Below are 26,475 nucleotides of genomic sequence, written 5' to 3' on the forward strand. Positions count from 1 at the left end.
CGCATCGCTTTCAGGGCTGTAACCAATATACAAGTCCATTGGCAGCAGATGTTATTAACGATGCCAATACATATTTTCTTATTAATCTTCCATACTAGGCTTGTGTCTATCTGCAAATGATTATCATTCATTTTCCTGACAAATCTATCAAGATCATTTATTACTGTTCGGCAAAGGATCTTCTTTTATACAAAGATTAATAACATAGCATTTTATCTGGCTGGCTGAGCCAAAGGAAATGAAATTAACAATGAACCCTACAAACATGTCATCACTTTAATTTACCAGAAAATATTTTAAAATGTTATTTAAAAGAATATATGCTACGATAGGCACAGTTTATTACAAAGGAAAGAAATGAAATGCCATACATACATTTTAGCAGGACGCAGAGTAAGTTAGCAAGCAGGGCGCTGTGTTGTCTTTGGCTCTTTGTTCTCATTTTCTGGGCCATAGGGAGCAGGGTGTGCTGGGATCACTGCCCAGGTGAACCGCAGCTGGAAATCACCTCTGGGTTCTGTGGTGCTACCAGGATCTGGAGCTCTGATCCCTACAGGCAGCATTGCCTTCCTGTATTCCTACAGGAGGAAACTATGGGAGCAGCTCCCACCATTGTGGGATGTTCTCCAAGATCCCAGTACTGGGTTGGGGCAACCCAGGCAAAGGGATCCCACAAATATCACTCATGCATCCTTTTCCTACCAGCCAGTACTTCCAGCACTGGCATATCACTTCTTTTCTGGGTAGGGGGAAGATGGCTTAAACTGATTTTGGATTACGTAGTCAAGAAGTGTTTCTCCAACACAATAATAAAAAAGCCAACTTCTTACCTTCAGCACATTCATCTTATTGCATCAATTACGGGGGCAGAAGCGACGTTTTAAACACCAGACAAAAGACAACAACCCTGTTAACCTCGAGCTTTAGCACTTTCAAAATGCTGATGTATTGGCAAGAGGATTTCTCAGCGTACATTTGTGCATCTCCGGGGAGTAGCACAACCACACGTGTTAAACCTACTGGTTAAACCTGCTGGCGTTTAACCAAACACTTTATCACTACATAACAAAGTCTTCCTGAGTCTTTTTAATTAAAAAGTCATCAATATTGTGTAAGTCTAAAAATTTTAACATGTGAAAAAAATATTTGCCATTTCCCAATTGTACACCAGCCCCCAAAGCCATGAATTTTTTCCTCCCTATTGAGTTTTGAAGCTCCTAGAGTTGGAAAAAGATTCTGCCCCTAAATATACACCAAGCACCAGGCACTCCTCAGAGTCTTTTAAAGGTTTAAAGTCATACAAGTGCAGCACTGGCTACCAGCAGCTCCTCAATTCCTGACCAAAAATCCCACATCACGTCTTCCCTCCCCATCTCCTATTTTCCAGCACCTCTGTCTATTCATCTCCATCACAGTGGATGGGAGATGCTATTTCAGCAGGTGCCATCTGGTCAAAGGCTGGCGCTGAGGTAGCGGTGTGCCGCTCAGGCACAGCCCAAGATGTCAGAAGCAAGAACTGAAATATCACACAGCGCAGTATTACTGATAAGCTGTCCAAGCAAGACCAGATGGCACCACCGTGCCAAGGACAAGGAGTGGAGATATTAAGATGTCAGAGTACGAACCAAGTCAGTGTGAGCTGCTAAGTTTGCACCATTTATGTGTACAGTTTCTGAAAAAGAAGCTGTCCAGAAACTCAGGGAAGAAACACTCCTGGAAAGGAACAACACCCCTAGAGACCCAGGATTACCTGCTGCCACATGCAGCACTCAGCTCCTGCTCCATGGGACTACTGCCAGGCTGGGCTAGCAGCACTCAGCACTGACTTGGGGGGGGCAATTCCTCTGGCTGCTTTCTGGTTTAGACTAAGCAAGCAGGTTCTACTTATAGATCTGAGGGGAAGAAACACAACCACCATTTTAGGAACCCCATCGTTTTTGTTGCTTTCATTCCAAACAGGAATGTTGTACAAAGCATTCAGCCCTGACTCCTTCCTGTAAGCTTCCACAAAAGAAGCATTCCATTTAATATGTGAGGCTCATAACCAACTCACGCAGTGCAATAGTTCACATCAGTATGAAGGAAAAACATTCTGCTGGAAGCACAGGCAAGTAGCAGTGTCAATTTTTCATTAACCTACAGTCACTGTCTCTGTAGACTTCCAGCTCTAAGTAAGATTACTGTTATAATTTCTTCTAGTCCCAGAGGGAAGGAGGAAAAACTTCACAAAACTTTTAAGGTCATTAAAAGAAAACCAAACAACCCCAAACAAACCCACCTTTAAATTGGAGGTAGTTTCAGTTTACTTTCATATTTCAAAATCAAATCTTAGCTTCAGCCTCACATCACAGCAGAAATGTCAGCTGCTTTGTTTCGACATCTTCCACCAAAGAAGTTCCGGCTCACACACCAGCTGAATGCCAACTAAATAGATTTTCCTGGGGAACAAAGGCAGCTTTTCTGTTTGTTTTAAACGTATGTAAATAAGAGTCCCAGGAGCGGAGCTGCCTGTCACTTCCGCCAGGTTTGCTCTCTTGCCACCCCGGCAGCAGCACCAGCCCTCAGCCTCAGACCTCAGCAAAGGGGGAATGGTTTAATACACATTCCTTGTTCTCTGCTTAGTGAGTTTCTTCTTTTTCACCTTTTTGATTCTTAAGCTCTAGTTAAAGAATGGAATTGCAGAACTACTTTGGCCCTCTGTCACAGTCACTGCAGCGGTGCTGGAAAGCATTTGGCAGATAAGATCAGCATCTGACAATGTATGAGTGCTATCAATAAACAGTCGGGGCTGTGCTCCCACGTACGGGTGCTGTATTAAAGACTGATGGTACCTGCTGGCTTATGGTAGGCAGGGAAGAAACAGAAATAGATTGGTAAGAAAAATGACATTAAAAAAATGACAAAAAAACCCAAACTGAAAAAAAAAAACCCAACCCACAAGGACACCATCAGTCTCAGAATTTCTGTCTTTTCAGTACCTGCCATCTAAACAGGCTGGAGTTATTTCCCACAAAGTCAGGAGACAGCAAGGAGGAGCACAATCCCTTCACGTACCCATCTGCTATTACTCACATTTGTTTAAATTTAATACTAACAGATCAGTGCAAAATTAAGAGAGCTTACAATGCCTGTCACTGCCAAATGGCTCACGTTGTATCTTAATCTCCAGCACTCATTCCGGGTGTAACACCAGCGAGCACTGAGGGCTGCATCACTTCAAAGGCCGTGCATAAGCCACCATTAAGGAAAATCCCCAAGTACACAAGAAACCTCAGTTCTGATTGGCCGCGTTGCCGTAACTTATTGATCATTCAAATCACTCCAGTATTATTCAGTGTTTTCCTCTCCCTGCTTTTTTCATCTCTTGACAAGTTTACAAAGACAAGAATGGAGCAGAGCTTAGCTGCCTTACATGCAATATGCTGCCTACACGGACGCCAGAGAAGCAAAATGAACCCCAGAACATATGGCGCTCTGCTGACAGAGCTCAGAATACAGTTCTGCATGAGCAACAAGGAACATCTTGAAACGCACAAGACATATGTGTTTTAGGAGGAAGATTGAAGTGTTTCATAATAAAACAGGACAAAGTGAAATACAAGTGCTGTATAAAATTTTAATTAAAAACCGGTTTTACCCCTCAACGTGAGTATACAATATGCTCCACAGATGGATTTCATATTTAAGTATTATCCGAACCAAAAACGTAAATGAGACAAATAAAGCCTTCAAAAATGGCACAGAGGCTAAAATGTATGTAAACAGTAGATGGCTGTGGTGAAAACAAGGCAGCCAGGGAAAGCAACCTCTTAGTAAACGCTCATTGGTGGAGTGCTCAGTGGGACAGTTCATAGTAACAACGCCATCGGCGCAACATCCAAACAGAAATTAAAGCCAGTGCAAAGATACAAATATACCTGCATTAGAATTCAGCAGTGTGAGTGGTGCTTTTGTTGCTTCAGCATCTATTTATGGGTTTCACAGCTGCTTTGTAGACTGGTATTCAAGTGCAGAAAGCACGGAAAGCCTGATTCCCATCCATGCCCCGTCCAATCCCAGCAGTTCCATGCTGTTATACCAATGTTTGACCAAATAAGTTTCATAGGGAGGAGGAAACCCTTATGATTCAAAGGGGACCTTGTTTAGTAATAGCAAACGCCTTCCCCTGAGGAGATGAGAAGGCAGCTCGGATCTGCACATCTCACCTGCAGAGAGTTCTCTGTCAGAAACAATCACCCAGAGCTACATGGAAACAAACACAAAGAAAGAGCACAGTCTCCACATTGATCAAGCAAGGAGAAGGACTGCAGTTCCTCCATGTTGTCATCCAGACAAATTATCACTGCATTTCAGAGAATTTCTCTCTGAAGACAAACACAAGGAACAAATCACGTCTTTGGCAAACCAACACTGTTAACAGAAGGAGCTACAGACGCTGCTTTTTTAGGGTCTTGGTTGATGATGCTCCAATTCCATGGGCACGCAGCAGAAATCAAGAACAACATTTGGGTTTGTTCTTAGTATTCCCAATTAGCTGCTTTTGATCGCTTCCCACAACACTAATTTATGGACACTCAAAGGAACTGGGCAAAGACCAGCTCTCCACTGCTACTGGAGACCACCACCAAAACCAGGCACCATTTCTGTCACTGAAGCAGCTCATTAATATAACCCACATTAAATTCAATTGTTTTCACTGAAGACAACAATGAAGAAGTTCCAACCATTTAAAAGTTTCCTCAAATTTCTTGCCTCCTGAAAATAAAATCTCCTGATAACAATCACACTGTAACAGTGAAGTAACTAGCTTGATGGTTGGGTTTTCTATGACTCAGAGACTCCACATCACAAGACCTATACAATTGAGTAACCACTGCTAAAAAGCTAACAGCTTCGCTGCATAGCTCAGTGTTTCAGAAAACACTGTTTTAAGTTTAAAAATCAGGAAGATCAGCACTATTATAGCAGGCTACCCATAGCACCATACAACCTTTCCCATTGCCAAGTTGAACACACCACTGCACCACTTTAGTTCCTGGGGAGGGGATGAAAGCAACCTGATAGGTGTTAACGGTGCTGGCTAGCAAACCTTGAAGCATGAGTATGATGAACCCAGATCATCCAAGAGACATAAACTGCATAAAATGCCCATTGTGGGAAGGTCTGTGATAAAGATCAGTGATAAAGCAATGTCTTTTTCAATAGTCTTATGAATGTATAAGGTTTCTACCTTGATAACTTTAAGACTCGCTTAATAACTGGCTGATTAAAACATAATAAATCTGGGAACAGTAGAATAAGGCCTTTTTAGTAATCTGGAGATGAAAGGGGAATTTTCAGCCAGGCTTCCACAAGAAAATTTCAGTAACGTTCACTTCAGGATCCCAAAGCACTTTGCAGTCATTTAATTAAGCTTCAATAGAGCACAAACTTCCCATTTTACAGCTGAGGTAACAGTGAAAGGGAATTTAGCACAGACTATTTAATACTGAGCAGAGCTAAAACCTGTTATTTTATCCCCAGAAATAGGTTCCCAACCCCAATAGGTAGATTCCTCTCTATTTTGGCAACCTACTAAGTAACAGTAAAGTTCAAACGTGATCTACATTCTAAGTAACAGCCCTCATTTTCAAAGCCTCTTCAGATCTGGCATACAAACATTACCACCCATCTAATTCCATAAGGCTGTTCCTTACTCCAACCACCCCTCTGCCTCTTGTTCCCAGTGGACCAACTTATACTTCCCTGCTTCTTGTTGAAAACTTTGATAAGTTAGATCATTAATAAGTCAGATATTTTCATATTTGACCCACAACAGGTCAATGACTAAGTCATTTCCAAAGCAACTGCTACTAAGCAAAGGATTTAGCATTCAACCCAATGAGCAGACTAAGTATATGCCTAGTGAGCCATCCCAAGGTCCTAAGCTATATCAAGTTCTTTGTAGGAAAGGGAGCATGCTGGAAGTTGTCTCTGATTTATTAAAATGAAAGTGATTAAAATATTACACTGATTAGACTGCATACTGCAAGCAACACTGAATGCTGAACAACATTTGTCGATAATACACTTGGGTTATAATAGCTTGGGGAGGGCAAGAGAAAGAGATAGGCTGTATAAAAAAAACCCACTAATTCTCTCTTAATCTAGCCCATTATTTCTAGATTTCAGTAGACAGCTTTCCTTTAGGAGGTAAAATGATGGAGGTGGAATGATGCCATCCCAATGTCACTAACAGACCACTTTGTGGATGGCAAAAGATAAGGAATGAGCATAGAAAATGCTATTTAAAGCTCCACTCAGGAACCTAGAAATTTGCATTTGATAGAGGGGATTTAAATTGTATTAGAAGGCAAGGTGCACTAAACAATTACAGTTTATTACTATGTTGGTTCACTGCCTGAACCTATACTTATCGCATGCTGCAGTAGCAAAGGAGCAGCAGCGCTCAGTGCACTTGAGCTGTATGCATATTAATTGGAGGGTTAGCCGAGCAAACAGGGAAGGGGCCAAAAGCTTTTAAAAAACAAGTGGCTTGCAGATTTTATGGACAGATAGAGTACTTTGGGTTTTAGGTCACATTTCATAGAAAAGCTTTCCATTAACCAAACTGGATTTCCAGTACAGTGCTTGGAAGAGAACTGTGCAGTATCACAGCATATAAGCTGCAGAATGACTCTGACCCAAGAGAGAAACACATATCCTGCAGCAGCTGATGCAGAAAGACATACACGCCATCTCTCTCTGCAGCTGGAGCAGGGCCAGCGACACTCAGAGCCTATCTGCTTCACTTGTTATGCTGCATACAAAGGCCTCAGTGAGAATGTTCATGGTGGTCAGAATTTAGTATACGACACTTTCTATTTCTCCCACCTAGTTTTAGCCTGTGATGAAAAAATCAGAAGTTGTCATTTTACCGTACACTGTGATTCTTCAGTTATGTCCTCTGGATCTCACAAAAATCTTACCCTGTTTTTTCACATTGGCCTCCAACCTCTCCTATTCCCTGTTTGTGCCCTGAACTTATTTTCCATGAGTAGCAAGACAGAAACTATTCCCTTCTGGACTAATCTGGTGTTATGGGACTAATGACGGAATACCAAGTACTGGTAACACAGTACTCCACGGCCACCATGTCTTCAGAGGCATGGCTCAGGTAAGCTTTTCTTTTCACATCTACAAATAATAATAATAAAATCATACTACTTCTTCACAGAGCGCCTCAACAGTTATCTGCAGAGTAAGGCTGTGCAGCTAATGCCCTTTGAAAGCACTAATGTGTTAAATGGCAGCAGGGACAGGAAGTGATCAGCGTTAATCCACTTCAACTTGCTTAACTGTTACAAAGAATAGAAACGTCTGTATGGAAGATGTTTCCTCTGAGAGTCCCCTTTCTTGAAGCAGAAGCACACAGCCTTTCAGCAGGCTCTCCCACCAGCATAATTGCTCACCAACTGCTTTCTCAAATCAATTATGTTGTCTCAGCATTAAAGGATGGAAGGCAGAGTAGACCAACTTTTTGTTTATCTAGGCATGCTGGCAGGTAACAGTCATATGTTCTGCCATCTGTACTGCAAGCTTTATCTTTTATGCAATCATAACAGGTAAAATGGCATCAGTATAACTGAACCTGTTCACTTAGGGAAGTAGCCAGAATATGCATGCATTTCCCCCCTCCCCATTCTAAAAGGAAGCAGGAGATGGACACTCTTGCCCTTTTAAAGCATTCGGCTTTTCAATAGATGGGCAACTTGCCCTGGCTTGCTAATGTGGGATCTGTTCAATGCAAGGCTGAAAAGGTTCCATCCCTTGGGATAGCACTGAACTGCTGATGAACATTTGGTGGCCTTTAGCAGAAAGAATGTGATTTCTGCCAACAGGATCCCAGCAGGCTGGGAAGGACGGGCTCCAAATTAGGTGGGATTGTGATACAGGCACTTCAGAAGGCCTGTACTGGATATATGAGCTTTATGACTACCTTGCTCCAGTCTTCCCCACTCCTTTTCCATTTGTATTTTTAAAAACTACAATTGTATTTGCACATGTCAGGACTACGTTCAAGAAAACATGGAAACTTTCAGACACGCAGGGCACTTAAAGAAAGTTCTCCTTCTAATACAAAGACTGCTAATCTGGATAGGTTTCTTTTAAAATTTGACATCATTTGAAACCTCTTTGGAGTCTTCTTTCTGCCTTGCTAAAAAACAAATAATCTAAAGCCAGTTTTCTAGAAAAACAATCCAAATTCCCTCTTTCCCAGAGCAGACCATTTAAATCAACACTCACACTTGCCCTCCCCCTGTAGATACCCTCTCTGAACACTAGGACTTATTGCTCCTTATGTTACTACATCAATTTAATTATTTAAATAATAATTGACTGCAGCTGACCTTTGTCAGGCAGGAATGTCTTTCGGACATACTAGACTTTAAAATGGCTATCTTCTGAGAGTCTCAAAGGAGCAAAATCATTCTCAACTATGGAGGGGCTCAGGGCTTTTTTTGCTGTTATTTGTTAGGTTTTCATAAAATTTGGAGCAGAGGTGTTGGGGTGATGAGGGTGCTGCTAATAGCATTCATTTGGCAACCCAGACCAAAACTCCATTTCTCCAAAATCCCACCCAGCCATAATTACACCCTAGAAATAGAGTACAAATATTTGCTACATAAAAAATAGTTTCGGTAAGAAATAACACCATGCACTGTGCATTTCCAGCTGATGCTATCAGGAGTATGATTTTTGGTCTCAAATAGTGCCAGCAGCTTTTCGGTACATGTTTCTATATATCTTCCCAAGACTGTCTTCAAAGATTGCTCTGTGAGGCTTCCCTTTGTACACAGCTGCACGGTTAGACCAGAATTCACCATTATCCAAGTGAACAGTGATGTTCGGCTGCACTGGTGAACTGTCAACAGAAAAAGAAAAAAGATAAGAAATGATCAAATCGAGATAAATGAGAGGAATCAGAAGTACAAAGCCAGCAGAAATCCAAGTGTAAAGCTGCTAACCACAGATTACCTTTCAGAAAGAGAAACAAAATCTGCACTGCAGCTACTCCTCAGAAATGGGAGCCCACCCTGCACTATTCATTCACACAGTCTCTCCTACCTGACCATGTGCACTTGATAATACCTCCCAAACAGAAGGAATTAATTCTCAAAGAGCAAGCAGTCATTTTGCTGTATTTTGATAGGCAGTGTGACTAGGCACCGAGCCCATGCAAGAGCAACACAGTTGGATTTCTGTGTCCTTTGAAGGTCAAAACCTAACCACAAGCAGCTATTTTCAATATGAAGACAATCTATCAGGGGTATATTAAATTACTTTGGTTGCAGCAGTAAAGTGCTCTATCGGAAGCATCTTGGATTAAGTATTCTACAAAACACATTATGACATAATGGCAATCAAGCACTCCCTCCCCACCCCATCTTCTATGCCACCATTTCAATACCAAACACAGCCTGTTTACTTTAAGAAATTATTTCCCATTATCTATGGAAAAAAAAAATATTCTCTGAAAATCATTACAAAATACAGACAAATCCGTGTGTATATTTAAACTTCATGACTGTATGCCTTCTCTTTAGACTATCACAGCAAGGATCGTATTATACAATGAAGTGAGCCATTTTTCCTATAATAAAGCATGAAACAAGTAGAAGAAAAATCATCAGCAGAAAAATAACTACTGAGGTGACATTTGTCACACTTGCTCCAATATTCAGGCACTTATGACACAAAATTAGGACTGAGTTACCTTCAGCCTTTCAGTAAGGTTCTCAGTCTGGGAAAAGAAATGGGGAAAGTGAAGCTTATGATGACCATCTTCACTTGGGAAATGGCTTACATTTCATAGGGAAGATTCAGACTGTGCTATGTACATATGATTTGTTGATCTACTATGGTCAAGCCAATCCTCAAAACCTTATATTCAAGTTCGTACCAGTAAGCATATATGATAGAACTGGAAGAGTACTTGTGTCACAGGACTCACAAATACTTGTAGTTGGCTGCATTAAATCATAAGGTTTTCAATTTAAGAAATAAAAATGTGAGCCAAGAAGATTAGTACTATGAGTTTAAACTCACATATCTAAGCTTCAATTCACACACAGAAAACAAAAGTAGTATTATGCTGATATAAACCCATGCCTCATTTAAAAAGATTTCTATAAGGCTGCAGTATTAAAGGAGGAAGAAAGGTCAGCTGCCCACTTTTACAGATAAAGCCTGAACGTTTTGAGTCAGCCAACGGCATGAGGAAAATTTAAACCTACTCATCATCCTGGAGAGGGTGACCTGCTCTCTACTGTTTGGAAGCAATGAAACCAACCTACCAAACGGTAAAATCAATAGAAAAGTTATATTGGCCCACGTTAAATGTAGACAAGTCAATGCTCTGGGCACCCATCAACAACTGAACTTTTACCCCCTCCTTTCCTCAGTCTGGGTCACTTCAATTCTGACAGAATTCCCAGTCCAACAAATAAGGACAGAACTTGCAAATATGCAATAAACAGCTCTGGCATCGTTTTCCTTGGAGCCCATCTCCTGTAGTCAGCTTTGTACTTTCATTTTCATCTGTTGAAAGCTTAATCTACAGAGAGACACTCAGAATCCAACCAATTTAATTGCAGTAAAAGAAAGCATCTAAGAACAGCAACTTCCACAAACTCCTTATTCTGCTTCTGACAAAGAACTGAAAGCATGCATGCTTTAGCTTTGTTTTAGTCCTTGCACACCAGATGCCTAGAACTGGTGTGGACACAGAGCCAACACAGAGAAGGGTCCCTCCTCCATCTTGACTAGAAACGAACCGACAACCTGAGCTAAACAATCTGGGAATTACACTCACAAATCATATTAACAGCAGGATTTCTGCACGCAACTCCCTGCTCTGAAATACCTGTCAGATGCTTTTGTTCAGTCATACATCTCCTTTAAGAGTCCCAGAAGTTCTTTTCTGAGTGAATCATATACTAAATATTTCACAAAACACGGACTTCTTCCTTACTCCCAGTGGTTCTGAATCACCTGCTTTACTGCCAACATTTGGTTGACAGAACCATGTCCTTCTGTGAACTCTGCCTCTGTCCTTGTATCCTGTTTATGAGCACTGTGCTGAATGCTCAGCAATCAGACTGTCCTTTTATGTCTCGCCCTTCAGTGAATGGGATTAGTGCTGCTGGCCTCTAAACCCAAGGAATGGTCTTTTCCCAAGCTGAGTGCCACATTTCATAACCCATCACTTCTTGATTCTCTAGTATCGGGATTTGTTTCTTCTTCTGTTTCACTGTCTGCAGTCTCAGCACCAATCTCAAACTCCCAAAGCTGCCTCAGAACAAAAACTTGCACTTTCTCTCTCAGAAACACATCCTACACAATTTAATTGCAGCATCTCTCTGCACAGAGGATAAGGAGGCAAAAAGGCTACACGCAGAATACAGGAGTGAGCTCAAGTACAGAAATGCTAACAACTTCTGCAGCAACTCCACATCCATGTGAAAATCCAACACTAACTAGATCCCTTGCATGGAAGAGGCTGTGAATTACAGGAATTAATAAAAGCAAACAAGAAAATGAACTTTTGAGAACGTACTAATCACAAGTTGAAGTTCACTACTATCTGCACACTGAACTAACCCTCCTTTTCACAGAATACAGAGATGATTTTGATGGCCTATGTTAAAAGACTTGCACTACATTTAATTAGCAAAGTAAAATATCTTTTTTTCTCCCAAGTGTCAAGCTTCCTCAAACCCAGCACCACAGTTCTAGGGGTTTTGTCATAAAGAAAAACAGAAAGCATACAACCCTAAAAATGCCCTGCATTACGTCACACCTTTTCCTCAGCAAATACACAAACAGTTTCGACTCATGGATCATTTTTATAACCAAGTTCAGTAAAAAAACCCAGAATTTAATGAACGTTAATTTTATTAACACAAAGCCAAACAGAATGAATGGTATAATGATAGCTAACTATTTTCTTTTTAGGCAAAAAAATCTTTGTAAATCTAAAATAACACAACTCAAAGTAGGATTTTAGTATTTAAGGAGCAATATTATGACAGTTCCTTCTTGGTCAGAGAAAAACCCCATACCTGCTCCGCAGATCACTTAAGGGTACGTGTGCTTTACGTGAAGATTCTCTTGTTTTAGTCAAGTTTCCTTTTGATGAGTTACTTTCATCCTGTAAAAAAACAACCCAGAAATCAAATTCTCATTACCTTGGTTTCTGATTACAATGATCTCATTGCAAAAATACTTTCTTTCCACTTAGAAAACTATTAAAGTGCTTACATTTCTTGGGGGGAAAAAGGGACAAAGTGTAATGAGCCAAACGCTATTTATGAACACTTTTAATTAAGTTCAGCACAACTCAACGAATAATTTTCAGGTAATAAACTGGAAAGAATTTCTAGACATTGTAGATCTAAAGAACCATGCAGACAGCATTAACTTCAATAACCCCAAAACATGCAGGTTAAATGCTATGAAACCTACTGCTAACTGCTTTACTTTTGTTTCTTGTAAAAGATGGGAGACAGAACCAAAAATTTCCTGCTAACAGCTTTTCCACTAAGCTACCATCATTCATGTCATGCATTTTAACAGAGATAAGTCTTCTGCATGTCTGTACATTTCCCATTGCATACCAAGGGCAAAGAACATGCTTAAGTGACTTTTTAAAAATACCTCTAATACACATAAGGATCCTTGAGCGGATCTCTTAGGAGTTGCTAGAAAGCAATCTTACCTTCCAAATGATATCTAGACTTAAATAATCCCTTGTTTACCCTCTCAGGTATGTATGAGAGAGAATATCTCATTTGAAATAAGCCAGCTGCCCACCTGAGGTAGGATGGTAGAAATTTCATCCAAACAAATACAACCCTATTCACTCTGCTCTGAAAAACAAGGATGCTATGGAAAAGAAGGCTTTCAGCGGTGGTTGTAGCAGAAGCTAATTGATGCAAAGATTAGTAAACAAAATTACCTTTCACAATACATCAGAAATAACAGGAAAACAGGATTGTGAAGTTAGAATAATCAGACTCGTTGGAAACACAAGCCTGGGAGACAAGATGATAAATACGGCAGTAGACAGCAAAAAGATGCAGAAGTAACTGAACGGCAGAAATGTGTATGTGGAAAAGTCTAATACAATCCATTGCACTGCAATACAGGTAATAAGCATGTTTGTAAACAGGAAAACTCTTCCTTCAGCAGGCACAGGCTACACAGTACTGAGTAGAGAAATTGGGGTACAGCAGTAAATAAAACTCTTCAGCGTTTGCCAGAAGCAAATTGTGTTCTGGAAAGCCAAAAAAAAAAAAAAAGATGAAAATATTATGATACTGCCAGAATGTCACAGTGGAAAGCTACAGCGGACACCCTAAGGAACCTGCAGCAGAGCTCCAATCACACTATATTACAGAGCACTATGGAAACAATTTTGGAAAACACAGATGGATGCTTCTGAGGATGGTTGTTTAGCATTACATTCTTAGGAATAAAACAGAGTACAATTTTTTTTTTTAACCTTTCAAAGTTGGGAAAAGCACACAAACTGGAGCCAGAAATCCACTCAGCCCATTGCAAGTACACAGAATCACCAAGGTTGGCAAAGGCCTCTAAAGATCATCCAGTTCAAACACCCACTTACCACCATTATTTCCCACTAAACCATGTCCCTCAGTACAACCATCAAAACATTTCTCTACACTTCCTTTGCTAAACTCTCACTTTCAAGATGACCCATTTACCTCATCCATCCACTATATAACAGTGCAGACTAGATTTCTGGCAGCTCACAAAATCATCATTTTTTGATATGAACTGAGGAAGGCACAACACAAACTGGATCAAACAATCTTAGCTTGCATGAGAAAAAAACCTTTTTCATGGTTGAAAATGAAAAGCACATCAACTAAACTGAAAATAAAGATTGAGCAGAAATGAGAAAATAATCAGATTAAGACAGCACACAGGCAACACAAGTAGCTGCCCACAATGGCTACAGCTGGGGAAATAAACAAGTAAATAAATCAAGACTTCAGAGCCAAGGCAGATGTTCTTCAGTATATTATGCAGCAGCAGATTAAGACAACAGCCTTGCCTTTTTTTTTGCCCCAGCCTCTGCCAAGAGTTTATGGTACTCATTGCACCTCAGTCAGCAGAGCTCAACTGTTGGTGCACTACTGGTACATCTACTTTTTCTGCATGGAAATGCGAGGTGGGGAGACTAAGGCTCTCCCACTCTTTATCATGCTTCCCATAGACACAGTAAACTGGGGCAGAGGGGTGAGGAGACAACAGCAGCCTAAAGCAGATTTCTGTCAACACTCCTTTTTATAAGAAAGCTGAAGCAAAAAAAAGATCTTCCCCTACTTCAAGAGGTTCATCTCTTTGAATCAATCAATAACATCAGTGTGGTAGATTGTCAGACAAAGAAAAAAAATTCACCAGAGCTTCTTACCTACTCTCACCCTTATATCCTTTTACCTTTCCTTTACCTCATCTCACACTTAAGACCCTTAAGTTCTCTGCAGATGAACAGTCTTTTACGAATGCTTTGCTGAGGGAGATCCTGTGCCATGAGTGGGTTACTCAAAATTGCAGTGACAAAAAAAAACAAATGTCTGACTGAAATCAGACTTCCAAATTCCATCAGACTCGAGGACAAAATATTCTGATCCCAGGCTTAATATCATTAGATTTCATTTAGAGCCAGGTAATTAAAGGGAGGAAAAAAAAATTACACACAACTGGAGAATAATATTAGCTCTACATACAGCTGGACACCAGCAGCTTTTTATGTGCAGATGCCCATGGTGTTCCGTAATAGATCTCTCACATATATTTTACTTACATTGAAAGCAAAGGAATCAGATATAAAGAAAATTTGTCTTCTATACCCTTATGAGGTTGCCACCCGTCCTTAAAAGCTTCACATAAGGAGGCTACTGAAAACAGCAAGAAAGATTTCAGCTTAAATTCACATTTCTACAATCAAGCGTGCGTCAAAAGACAGCATAATAATAAATTCAGGAGTGTAAGCACAATTGTCTTCCTCAGTCATTTCAGAAATAAGAAAGGACTTAATGTGCAAACTTACAAACACCAAGCGCTGTCTAGCACTGTGTGTCCTTAAAATATTTTTCACTCTTTTATGGATCTCATCTCCATTTGCTGGTGAAGGCCAACCAGAGTTAAATCTGCAAGAGGAAATAACACAAAAAAAGAAGAAATATTCGCAAGTTGAAAAGCGCTAACATGCTTTTCCCTTCAGTTTCTATTTTATTTTCTGAACATCACAAAGCATGCATAGCTTCCTTCTATTTGGAACATACACAATGTTTAGATTTGAGTTTTTGGTTTTGTTTTTTTTTTTTATTCTGAAGTACAAGGAAATAAACATTTTGAAGCACTGCATAAAGAACACTCATCTACAATTCCAGCATAAGATACAATGCACAGACAACATTGATGATTTTGTGACAAGTAGTATTTCTGTAATGTCTACTTGTCCCTACAGAAGAGCAAAGCCATACAGTTGGGCAATTCCAAGTGATCAGGTTTCATTTTCCTCTTTTTTAAAGCAATTATTGCGCACATGAAAATCAGAGCAAACAGAAACAAGGTGCTGAATCAGGACTGTGCATCTTCATTTCAGTGTTTCCTGACATCCAAGAACCTGATTTGCACCAAGGAAATAAAACAAAAACTCTGGCTAGATCTGAATATGGGTGACCAGCCAAGCTACGAGCCTTTCTGACCACTTCTCATATCATCTGTTATTATACAACAATAAAAAAAGAAAGTAGTTTTGCTTCTTTTCTTGTCCTGTGCATAACTAACACAGACTCAGTTATTATTGCTTACCTCTTCAAAATCTCTCTATTCTAAACAGCCTCCATATTTTCAGCCCATATATGAGTTTCCTTAAATCAAATAATCTTTTTCTGAATGCTTCTATTTTTCTCCAGGAAAGGGTGCCAATAAATAGCACAATATTGTGAGGATGAATCATATAATCTATAGGGGGGATGTATTTTCTGTATTTCTAATGACATCCAACATTGTTTATCTCTGGTTCATTACAGGCGAGGATTTTCACAAAGCTGGCTATAACAACATCCATATTAACATCCAAAACATTCACAATTAATTTCAAATCGAACAGCATGCATGGCAAATCCATATAGTTCAATTACTCAGCATATAGAATATCAGGATTTGTTGCATTAAAAGTCCTAACATAATTTTTTCCTAAAAGAAAAGTCGTTTGTGTGAATTTGTGTGAGAGAAGAAAGCACTGACTTTAAAGAAAATAGTGGTCTAAGTCAGTTAGGCAGACAGGAACATTCATTTCCTTAATAAAGTCAAAACCAGTTTGATGTACAGCATTATAAAGTGTGTGCTCTGTCACTAGCAGTGTTTGGAACAAAACCTCAACCCTGCAGCCAAGCTACAACACACTACTTCGAGTGAATCAAATCAGGAAGGAGTGAAAAAGCTCCTAAAAACATCTCATGGCTTGCAATTAGCCCTTACAAACACTAATATTAAGGAACATCCGTAGCACATACGCTCAAAAATCCGCATTCTAGATGCAGTGAGTCTTTTCAATGTAAGAAATAAAAGCTAGAGCCATGAAGTCATGGCATTTCCCTCGCATATATACAGTGGCTGCTGATTCTTCCAAATCCAGGTTGCTGGCAGTGAGAAGTTGCAACAGATTACCTCAGGGAAATAAATTTTATGAAATTCTTATGTAAGATTTCAGATCATTGTTATTAATCTCAAATTTACAAATATCCTCGGAGATGTGCATTTACTTTTGAAAAGAAGAAAACACTGCTTGCTACTGTATTCATTTAGAAAATATCTGGCTACGTCTGCAAGAAGGAAATCGAATTACTTAAATCAAGAACCATTACATTTCCTCCTCCAGGTGATTTCACTGATCAATCCACTAGTGTGCGCTGTGGTATAAGAAATGTTGGCTGCTCACATACATCCCAAACTTAATTTATCAAGGGAAAAATAGAATCAAAACCTTAAGTATGATTAAAAGCAGTATCAGCTTATTTTAATTAGTTTTGCTGGTGTTGCCATTGTCTAATTTTAGTAATAACTATCGAGTCTAAAGCACATTTAAAGTCATAACGTTAATATTTACATCCAGCAAAATGCAAAGTAAAATAAATTCCTGCCTTGAAATGTAGCACCCATAATCTGAAGTGAAACCTCTTCATGATATGCTAACTCTCCTACTAGAAACATTTTAGAAGCAGGCATTAAGAGCACAGCTTCTTAAGCCATAAACAACGAGATTCCGTTTGCCTAACATGACCAATAAGGTGTTTTTAAAATGACTGGTTACTTATTTCTGTGATTAAGGTGTCAGTATTGTACTGCAACATTGAAAGGAAAGTCATTTCACTTCAATGACTGTTTGTCCTGATAAACAAAATAAACTTCTACAGCTGTATTCTTTGTCATACTTTCAATTTTCCCCGGGACTTGCAAACATTCTGCAGTTACATCAGTTTAAATTGTTTATTGATTCCAATAGATTGTATAAACACTTTGGAAATATAGCTCAGTGACCTAGAAAAAGCCAGATCAATCAGAGAACTTCTCAAGATTAATTTCAAAGATGTTGTGTCGAGTACGATCAAGGAAACAGAACCATTTTCCCTTGTAATGTGACTAAAGGCATTTATACTCTTTATGAGATAAGGCTTTTTTATTTTAAGGTCATGCAGACAACATCTACCTTGATAGAAGAAAAAAGAAGCCAAGCACAGTCTAGGTCTTGTGTTAAAGATTAAAGCAGTTTTTTGCATACAGTTTAATCCATTAGGATGAAATACTCCATTAGAAATACAAACAGAATACATTCATCCGCATACTCTTGCAAAATAGCAGCTTGCAAACTTGAGAGAGGTAATAAATAGGAATTTTCAAATGTCAGACAACCCAATCATTCACTTGCACATAGCAAAAATGTTAATATCACATTTCAGTGGGAGATACTAATACATTTCAGATGGGTAGAATTAATGCAAAAGCCTGCTGCAGATATTTGCAATGCCTATTGTGACCCCTTCCCTCACCATCACACCTCCCAGCCTTGTGAACAACTCTGTGCATCTGGCCTCCATGAAGAATTCATCAGCTTCAAAGATACAGACTTCATGCTGAGCAAAACCACATACAAGGACAAACTATCAGAGGACAGAAATCAATGAAGTACTGCGGTACCAAATTCACAATTGGAGAGGATGCTGCTGTAATTGGGGGGAAGGGAGAAAAGAAATAACTCTTAAACTAAGTATAACCTCAAAAACAACAATCTTACAGGAATTTGCACACAGAGCAAAAGAGATTCTCAGAAAACCCAAATATATTTAACTCTGAAATGGAAAAAGAGCCAGAGATTTTACAGTCAGGATGTTTATGAGCATGTACAGAAAGTGGAGAAGTTACTTTATGCTTGCTCAAAAGGGCATGAAGTAGTAATCTAGCAAGATGAACTCAGTTTTCAATATATACTGGTCTGCAGTGGAGGCACAACAGAACAGCTGAGCTGCACTTAACAGTTTTACTGGTCTACTTCATAAAGGATACAATTTTGTTTTGCCTGCTCTTCAAATACCCTATGGCTATAAACCTTAGTACAGATGCAGATGTACAAGTGCAAGAGTGTTTTCGAGTCTATATTGGTACATACTCTTTTATGAATTGTAACAAAAATGTAACAATATGAAAATCCTTATACTCACAATATTTGAAGTGAAGGAAGAATGCTGCTTTCACAATGCCAGAATACCCACTATGAAGCAGAAACAACTTCAGCTCAAGATCTCAACCACAAGCCCAACCATCCCACCAAAAGTTCTAGCCCTTCTTGTCCTAGATGTTTAGGATGTCAGTAATGGGTTGCACTTTCTTGTACTCTTTGGCAGCTTTCCCACTTCTCTGAATATGTTTATTCATATGCAAAAAAAGTTCTGACATCACTTTCAAACTTCCCTACTGAGCAATGAAGTTGATAAATAATATAGAATTTGGTTAAACACATGAAACAAGGCTTCTGTACTACAGTCTTTGCAAGGTATAGAAGAGCTGATCTATGAGTGCTGCTCCCAGAATTCAACTTAGAGAAATGCAAAATATGAAAGATTCCTCAAAAGGGGGGGGGGGAGGGGGGGAAATGATACACTCAAAAGATCTGAGAACCACTTTACTGTAAAACTGAATTCCAAAACTTCCAAAATATTTGGCTAAAATCAAGCAGGAAACCAAATTGCAGTCCCCTCCCAGAGCACGCTGCCATCTGAAAAGCCCGCTAAACTCTTTAGAGTTCCAATGTGTGGCAGAAAGCTCTCAGGACTTAAACATTTATTCTCGCAGAAGTAAACCTTAGGTTAGGTTGCATTCCACTTTCTGAAATATAAGGTAAAATACCTGCAGACAGGATTTAGCAGGATCCAGTATGGCATTGCAAGCCGATACTTCCTTAGTACTTGAAAAAGGATGATAGAGATGGTAGAAAACCAGTATAGGAATATTACAGAAGCTATCTGATCCAAACAGTTAACCTCTGTCTTGCTTCAAACAGAACTTAGATTTCTGTTAGATTTTACAGGAACTAAGATCACATTTCAGCAGAACAACCAGAACCTCAAAAAGACATTGGAATGGCCTTTGCTCTGGAAATGGTTACTCTTCAGATAATAAAAAAAAATAAATCTATTGATCTCAAATGCATGAGAAATAACTCTGTTTTTCAACATGGGAGAAATGATCAAATACTGCTATGACTGCTGTAGTCTCTTGAGAAAAGAGTTCCTTTTGTGCCATCATACAGCTCCATTCAGAGGACTTCTATCACTAGCTGCCTTATCTTTACAGAAGAATGACTTTAACTTTGTATTTTCTGCAGATTTCAGTGCTGCAAGGAAGGCAAAGCTTGCAAGTCCCCAAGAAAACCACCACCTTCTAGGCACGCACAACGATATACAGGCACTATGAAAGCAAGGACTGAAGTTTCCTTTTCTGCAGCATTTCTAACGTTTTCACAAATCATCTATGCACAAACAAGCAGTCTGTGGGGGCAAATAACATTTTAAACACATTGATTGAAGCTGTCCAGACATCATAAACAGGAAAGAACATGCATGCATCATTGCTTTGCATAGAAGATAAAATCAAAATAGGGCATGAAGATGCACAGCCTCATCACTCTATTTTGAGTCAGTTTGCAACACAACAAAAGCTTTCCTGAAATGACCTAAATAATGAAAAACATAAGAACAAAATATGAAAAATAAATATTCAAAACTTCGGAGTCATGTCCAACAGTAAATCTGTTTACAGTTCTGCTTCTGGCTCAACTTCAGTGGAAAAGAGGAGAGCATTGATTTGAGATCTCTCAACAAAGGCTCACATGAAAGGAGTGGAAACTGCTGCAAAGGATGCAAAATCCCTCAGAGGACATTATGCAAGACCCCAAACTTTTACAATACCAAAAGGTACTGCGGTAGCTTAACAACTGTTCAGCAGGATTCAGGGGAAGTACTCCCAATGTGACAGACACTCACTTCATACTCGCTTCAAAACAGAAAAAGAAAGAAAAGGTGGAGGTAAGTTGTTAAGTTTTGTATTGACCACGGATTGATCAGACAAATAAACAGTATGTATGTATATGTGAAGCTATTTGTCTTTGTAATTCAAAATGAGATTGAGGAAATAACCATCAAATCACTGTCAGATAAGACTCTTGCAAATACTCTAAAACTGCCATACATCCAATAGTTCTGATTTTCACTGTATTTCTATAATCTATAGAATAGCATTTGCATGCATTTCCAAACATTGACCTCTGATCCATGCTTTTCATTCCAAGTCTCTGCCTACAGTCAGCTAAATCCATTGTTATCTTTCCAGAATATACTCTTCCTTTTATTTTTTTTTATATCTCAGAAGTAAATACCCAGGTCTTTAACATAAAAAGATGCTATACCTCTGAAGAGCTAAGAATATTTGTTCTAAAAAGAAAAGGTAACTTCAAAAAATTACTTCTCTTCTGGAGAGTGGGACTGGTAATGAGAAAAGGCAAGAACACCCAGATGATTTTAAGATGACCTAGAGAATGACTAACTTACTGAGTAACACTGGCTCACAACACACAAGACTTTCCTGCTATCCATACAAAAGACTTCGTCATCTTTAAATACTATTAGATACCAAATAAATAACCACCATTAGTCTCGTCTCTTAACAAGACACAGGCAACCAGTGCACAGTGTCAGAAGGGGAGATAGATCACACAAGAAGGTAGACAAGGTGATTAAAAAAAACAACAAAACACTTCCTCCAAACCCAACCACATCCTAATTCTCATGTAACAGCTCAAAGGCAATACTACTACACTAAACAACAACCATGCAAGTTTTCAAGCAGAGGAAGACATTAAATTACCAACTTGATCTCTGTGAGTACTAAAAAATTCAATCCCCACCTGCCATCTGTCATTTTTTGTTTTTGAAGAAAAAAATTGAGATAGTTCTCCTTTTTTGGAGAAAAAGTTATTAAAGTATGTGTAGGCTACAAAACACACCCTTTGAGCCCTTGCTAAATGAAGTACCAATGATAATACGGAGAGAAGTGTCTGGAATGAGTGCGAACATGCTGTCAAAACACATACATGAGCATGGCTTTAGATAAATACTTCAGAATCAAGGACAGGACATCTATTTGATCCCCAGCATCTTCAAGCTGTTTTAGGTACTTGGTTATTCAGGCCTAGATTTGTATAAACTTTTCTACTCTCAGAAAGATAACTAGTAACCTATTAAGCCAAATGTACAGCAAGAACATTGTGTACCAAGGACATGTTCTACTCAGCAGGAAGTAGGCAATACTTTCCTTGAAGGATTGGAGCGCTAAAACACAAAAAAGCTGTTGCTTGTTGAAACTTCTGTTGCACCCTCACAAGAGGCTGCAACTTCTATACTTGCCCTACATACTCACCTAAGAATTGAAAAGCACCAAATTAGGGAATATTAATATTGGAGGACTAAAAAAAGAAAAGTGAATATATACAGAAATGAATATACACACAATAGCTACAAAGGCCAATACTTCAGCTTAAAACAAAGCAAAAGAATCATCTCAGTCTGTAGACATACTAACTCCATTAAAGCTGGCCCATGGACATTACTCAAACTAGTCATATATTTGAAGTACATACTTATAAACACTAAGGTGAAAAGGAGAGAAGGAAAAAAGGCTTCCAAATAGCCCTCAAACATCCTGCTTGACATACATCTATATTTTTATTCCTGATAGCCTAATGCCCTCTGAAACATTATTTACCTATTTAAGTTTTGTCTGTTTCACATTTGGTGGACATATAATCAGAAGCTTTGTTGCTTCAGAGAGGTCAGCAACAGAGAGGTCAAAGATCCTTTTTATTGCCATATTATTTGTATTGTATTCATTAAGGAGAGAGGTGATGGCAAGCACAGCTCCTGATAAAAAGTCAAATACAAGGTAGTTGATGGGGAAAGATTTCCTGTCTTTTCATCCTGTATACCTCGAAACACGAAACCTATAGTCATGCAAGTACTGTTATCAACTGCTCTTTTTAATGATTCCAGAATTTCACAAACAAAAACAGGTCATTACCTTTCCCTCAGAGAAGATCGATTTAGTACAGAACTTAGAGAATGCTTCTGAAATGCTGAAGGTGCTGAATGCACTAATGAACGACCGGAATAGGCCAATCTGTTGGGTGAACCAGAGATCACATCCTCATTACTAACATCCGAAAAACTGCCATAGTCTTTCCCATGAGTAGATCTCGCCTGTTAAAAACAAGAAGAAAAAACACCAACCCTTACTAAAATGTATTATGAATAGCAAGATGTACAGTATTTTAAACTAAAGGGTTACAGGCTTTCCATACATGCAGGAATATCTACCTGCTGGAGAAGAGCAAAGATCCCCATTTTACAGAAACTAGCAAGTGTTCCCCCTGATATCTAACAAGCCACATTATGGTAAAGCCTGATTTTCAGGCCTTCTATCTTCTTACTCTGACTGCATAGTTTGAAGTCCATTTCACAGGATCCTCAGAGATTCAGAGTGATGCCCAAGAGTCTACACCAATGAACCTCAGACCTCTCAGTCTCTCCTCAGTCTGGGACCCTTGTTTAGACTTTTTCTCCCCATGACATTTTCTTCCTCCAGGAGAAAGTCCCAACTATCTGCTTATCTTCTAGTCAATCTTATACTATTCCAGTTACTCCTTTCATAGCTCCTCTTAATCTGAAATGCACCATGCGTCTTCATGTTTTACCCTGGTTTACAATAGAACAAGATAGAATCCTGACATTATCTTTAGATCCACTTTTTACAAAGCAGCTAAAATCTTAACGATTAAATGTGAAATGACAAAATAGTGGCTTGCCATTTGTACTTGAGCTACCTTTGCATAATATTCTAGAAAAAAAGCTTGATCTCAGAATTGCTGAGAAGATTACTATAAGCCGCTTCTAAAGGCTTTTCTACAGTCTTATCACAAGCCTTAATACCAAGGAGAAGTCCTTTACCTACAGGCATGGACATCTTACAGAGTATTGTCTTCCATTTGTGTTTCAAAATAACCCATCAGCAGGGATACACAGAGTTATATCAGATTTTAAATATCCTTTGTCTTGTTTTTGGTAGCAGAGTAGACAGTTTCAAAAATACCTACGCAGGACAAACCTTCTCATCAGAGCTTCCCCCCAAAAACCAGTATGTAAACAGCAGCACTACAGAGTACTCACTTTGGCTCTCTTGGGTTTGTATCTGCCAAGAAGAGAAAGATCTGGAGAAAGAAAAATATTGAATCCTTGAGGAAATTCAAAAGAAAATTTGAATGCCCTGAATTTTATAAAATCTTTTACAAAACAGCTTACCTCTTCTCCCAAACATTAATAAACCGAGTTATTATTACAGACTGTGAAATTCTAAAGCCTTCCCAGTAATATTTCACTATCTTCAGATGAAGACAGTGACTTCACATTTTATTCAATACAATGTTAATAACATTAAATCAGTGCAAGCAGTCTTCTACATAGAAGTAGCACATTTTCCTAAGCTACCTAAATCAATAAAAAGTCAAGCTCTATCAGTCTGAAAAAAAATCTCATATTACTTGATCTTCCCACACTTTTCGCAACAAGCTTCCTGACAGTCACCTCTTTCTCCTCCGATCACCTCTTCATTCCTTCACCCAGCACTGACTTACAAGCAGAAGTGCAAAGACCACAGAAGCAATAGTGGAGGAACAATTAAATCCACAACAGTTTAGGGTGTTTGACCACTGTCAATAGGCACCTCACCCCAAAGTGAGTGACAATTAACTCTGCCTTCTTCATCAGTTGTATCTCTCTGTAATGAGCAGCCCTAATACTGTTACTCAAGCCCAAAGAGATACTCCTATGCCATAAAAGCAACGTAAAGACAACCCATTATCACCTACCTGCACAAAAGTGAAACCTGCCTAAACTGTACTGTAATCACAGGAATTTATACTTTATAAAAAGTAGAGTTAAGTCTCAAGACACAGAAACACGACCAGTACACCATTTGGATATTAGTAGTGAGGCAGGTTTCATTCTCCTAACCACTGGCTAGATACCATCAACTCATTTGTAAGTACATAATGGTATCAGATGATAATAGGTCTATTACATTACCTCTCTACAACAGACTGATATGCATGATCCCAACAAGAATGAGAAACTGTAATATCCTGCACCCAGAACCATTACAAAGAAAAAACGTAAGATTGAAATTTCTTGTCCTGCATTCTCTATGGAACACTCAGTTACTGTTGCCAGTGAAAGGAGACACACATTTGCATTCTGGATGCTCATTAATAATAGTAAGCCACAGATCCACTTACAAATACTGCTGATATAAACTTTATTTTTGGAGCAACAGAGCTCTTGAATTTCAAAATGATCAACATTCTAGGCCTGACAGGTGGACTGAAACAGTGTGTCTACCTGGACTCTGGTATTTTCTGCTCCTACTTTCCTATCATGTAGAACTATGTTCCAAATTTCCTGAGATAAAGAAACATACAAACCCACCTTTAGCAATAGTAGGGTTATTCAGTACACTTATTCTTCCTATTGAGGAAGAGCAGATACTTCTCCATTAGGGACTGTTTCAAGCCAAAACAAAAAACCCACCTGACTAAACTATAAAATAAAATCATTAACAAGAGATAGCAATATTAAATACTGACCAGGTGTTACCTTGGACCAAGCTTCCATCGTGCCTTCTGGCAGGGTAGAGTAGGCATAAACCTCAGCACTAGGTTGTTCTACCTGAAACAAAACTACTGTTAAGAGGTGCAATATCAGATGTTTCAATCTCTATACATATTTTTAATTGGTTTTATTCATAAGACCACATCCAGTCCTTTCTGAAATAACTTATTCCTATTCAAATACTATTTAAAAATGTTATCAACATATATATAATTAGCATTATTGCATATAAACACAAACTGTTCTAGAAAATTCTAGAAAGCTCTGAATGTCATGTTGTTTAAAGGGATAATAATGCAGACCGTTTGTCCATATATAATGTCTTTTTGAAGACATCTTTTTAAAGACTATACAATACCACATATTTATTCCAAATTGTTAGACCTTCCAAAGTGCTGCTTTTTCTAGTTAAAAAAAAGTTACATTTCAACATACTTAAATTTAAATGGCCATGCAACGTAGTACTGCTAAACCAAAAGAGACCTCAAAAGATGCTCTAAAAGAAGCATCCTCATTCTAGAAAGGCCATGAGAGTCAGGAAATGGTACATTAAGAGACAAGAACTTTCCTTCCTGTACAAACATAACAGCAACTAAAATCAATAATCAGTATTTACAGATGTTGTAATTAACTGTGAACTTCACCTATAGATCACAAACCAGAAAAATTGATTAACAGGAGATAAAAGAAAAATATCAGACAGAGAGAGAGAAATAGAAGGTTGATGAATAATTAATGAATTAATAAGACTAATTTGAAGTTCTAAAAAAAGTACCTACAAGCATAAGAAAACTTGTGAAAGAACTTTAGAATTTGATAAGCTATTACGACTCGTACATAAACAAGAAAAACGAAATATGTGAGAGGCAAACACATTAAATGCTACGTTATCTCAATGGCTGTGACAAACATTCAAAACTGTAGACAAATCATGTCACAGCACAGAGTCAGAACAATTCCATCTTGGCCTCTACACATTCTCTGTGATATTCTTATGACAGAGAAGGGCAGAATTGTAATAAAGCAATTTGTAGGAGAACATGTTCATCCAGGAGGCTGTGCAACTCTTTAAGTAACTGCTTAATTTCAGAACAGTTCTTCCACATGCAGTTCTCATGAAGATGCT

General features: G+C 38.7%; 1 protein-coding gene across 1 annotated transcript in view; it reads right to left on the reverse strand.

The window, feature by feature from the left end:
• Positions 1–3,596: 3,596 nt before the first annotated feature.
• The window catches only part of SPATA6 (spermatogenesis associated 6), a 37,810-nt gene continuing 14,931 nt past the window's right edge, over positions 3,597–26,475 (reverse strand). Inside the window, exons 8-13 of the mRNA XM_015870510.3 lie at positions 25,325–25,406; positions 23,853–23,893; positions 22,708–22,886; positions 15,122–15,221; positions 12,105–12,193; positions 3,597–8,905 (exon numbers count right to left, since the gene is read on the reverse strand). Of these exons, the coding sequence (XP_015725996.1) occupies positions 8,746–8,905; positions 12,105–12,193; positions 15,122–15,221; positions 22,708–22,886; positions 23,853–23,893; positions 25,325–25,406 (651 nt within the window). The 3' untranslated portion in view covers positions 3,597–8,745. The remainder of the gene's footprint in view (positions 8,906–12,104; positions 12,194–15,121; positions 15,222–22,707; positions 22,887–23,852; positions 23,894–25,324; positions 25,407–26,475) is intronic.

The sequence above is a fragment of the Coturnix japonica genome, chromosome 11 (assembly GCF_054131305.1).
Source record: "Coturnix japonica strain WE chromosome 11, WE-NBRP24, whole genome shotgun sequence".
In the NCBI taxonomy this organism is placed as follows: Eukaryota; Metazoa; Chordata; class Aves; order Galliformes; family Phasianidae; genus Coturnix; species Coturnix japonica.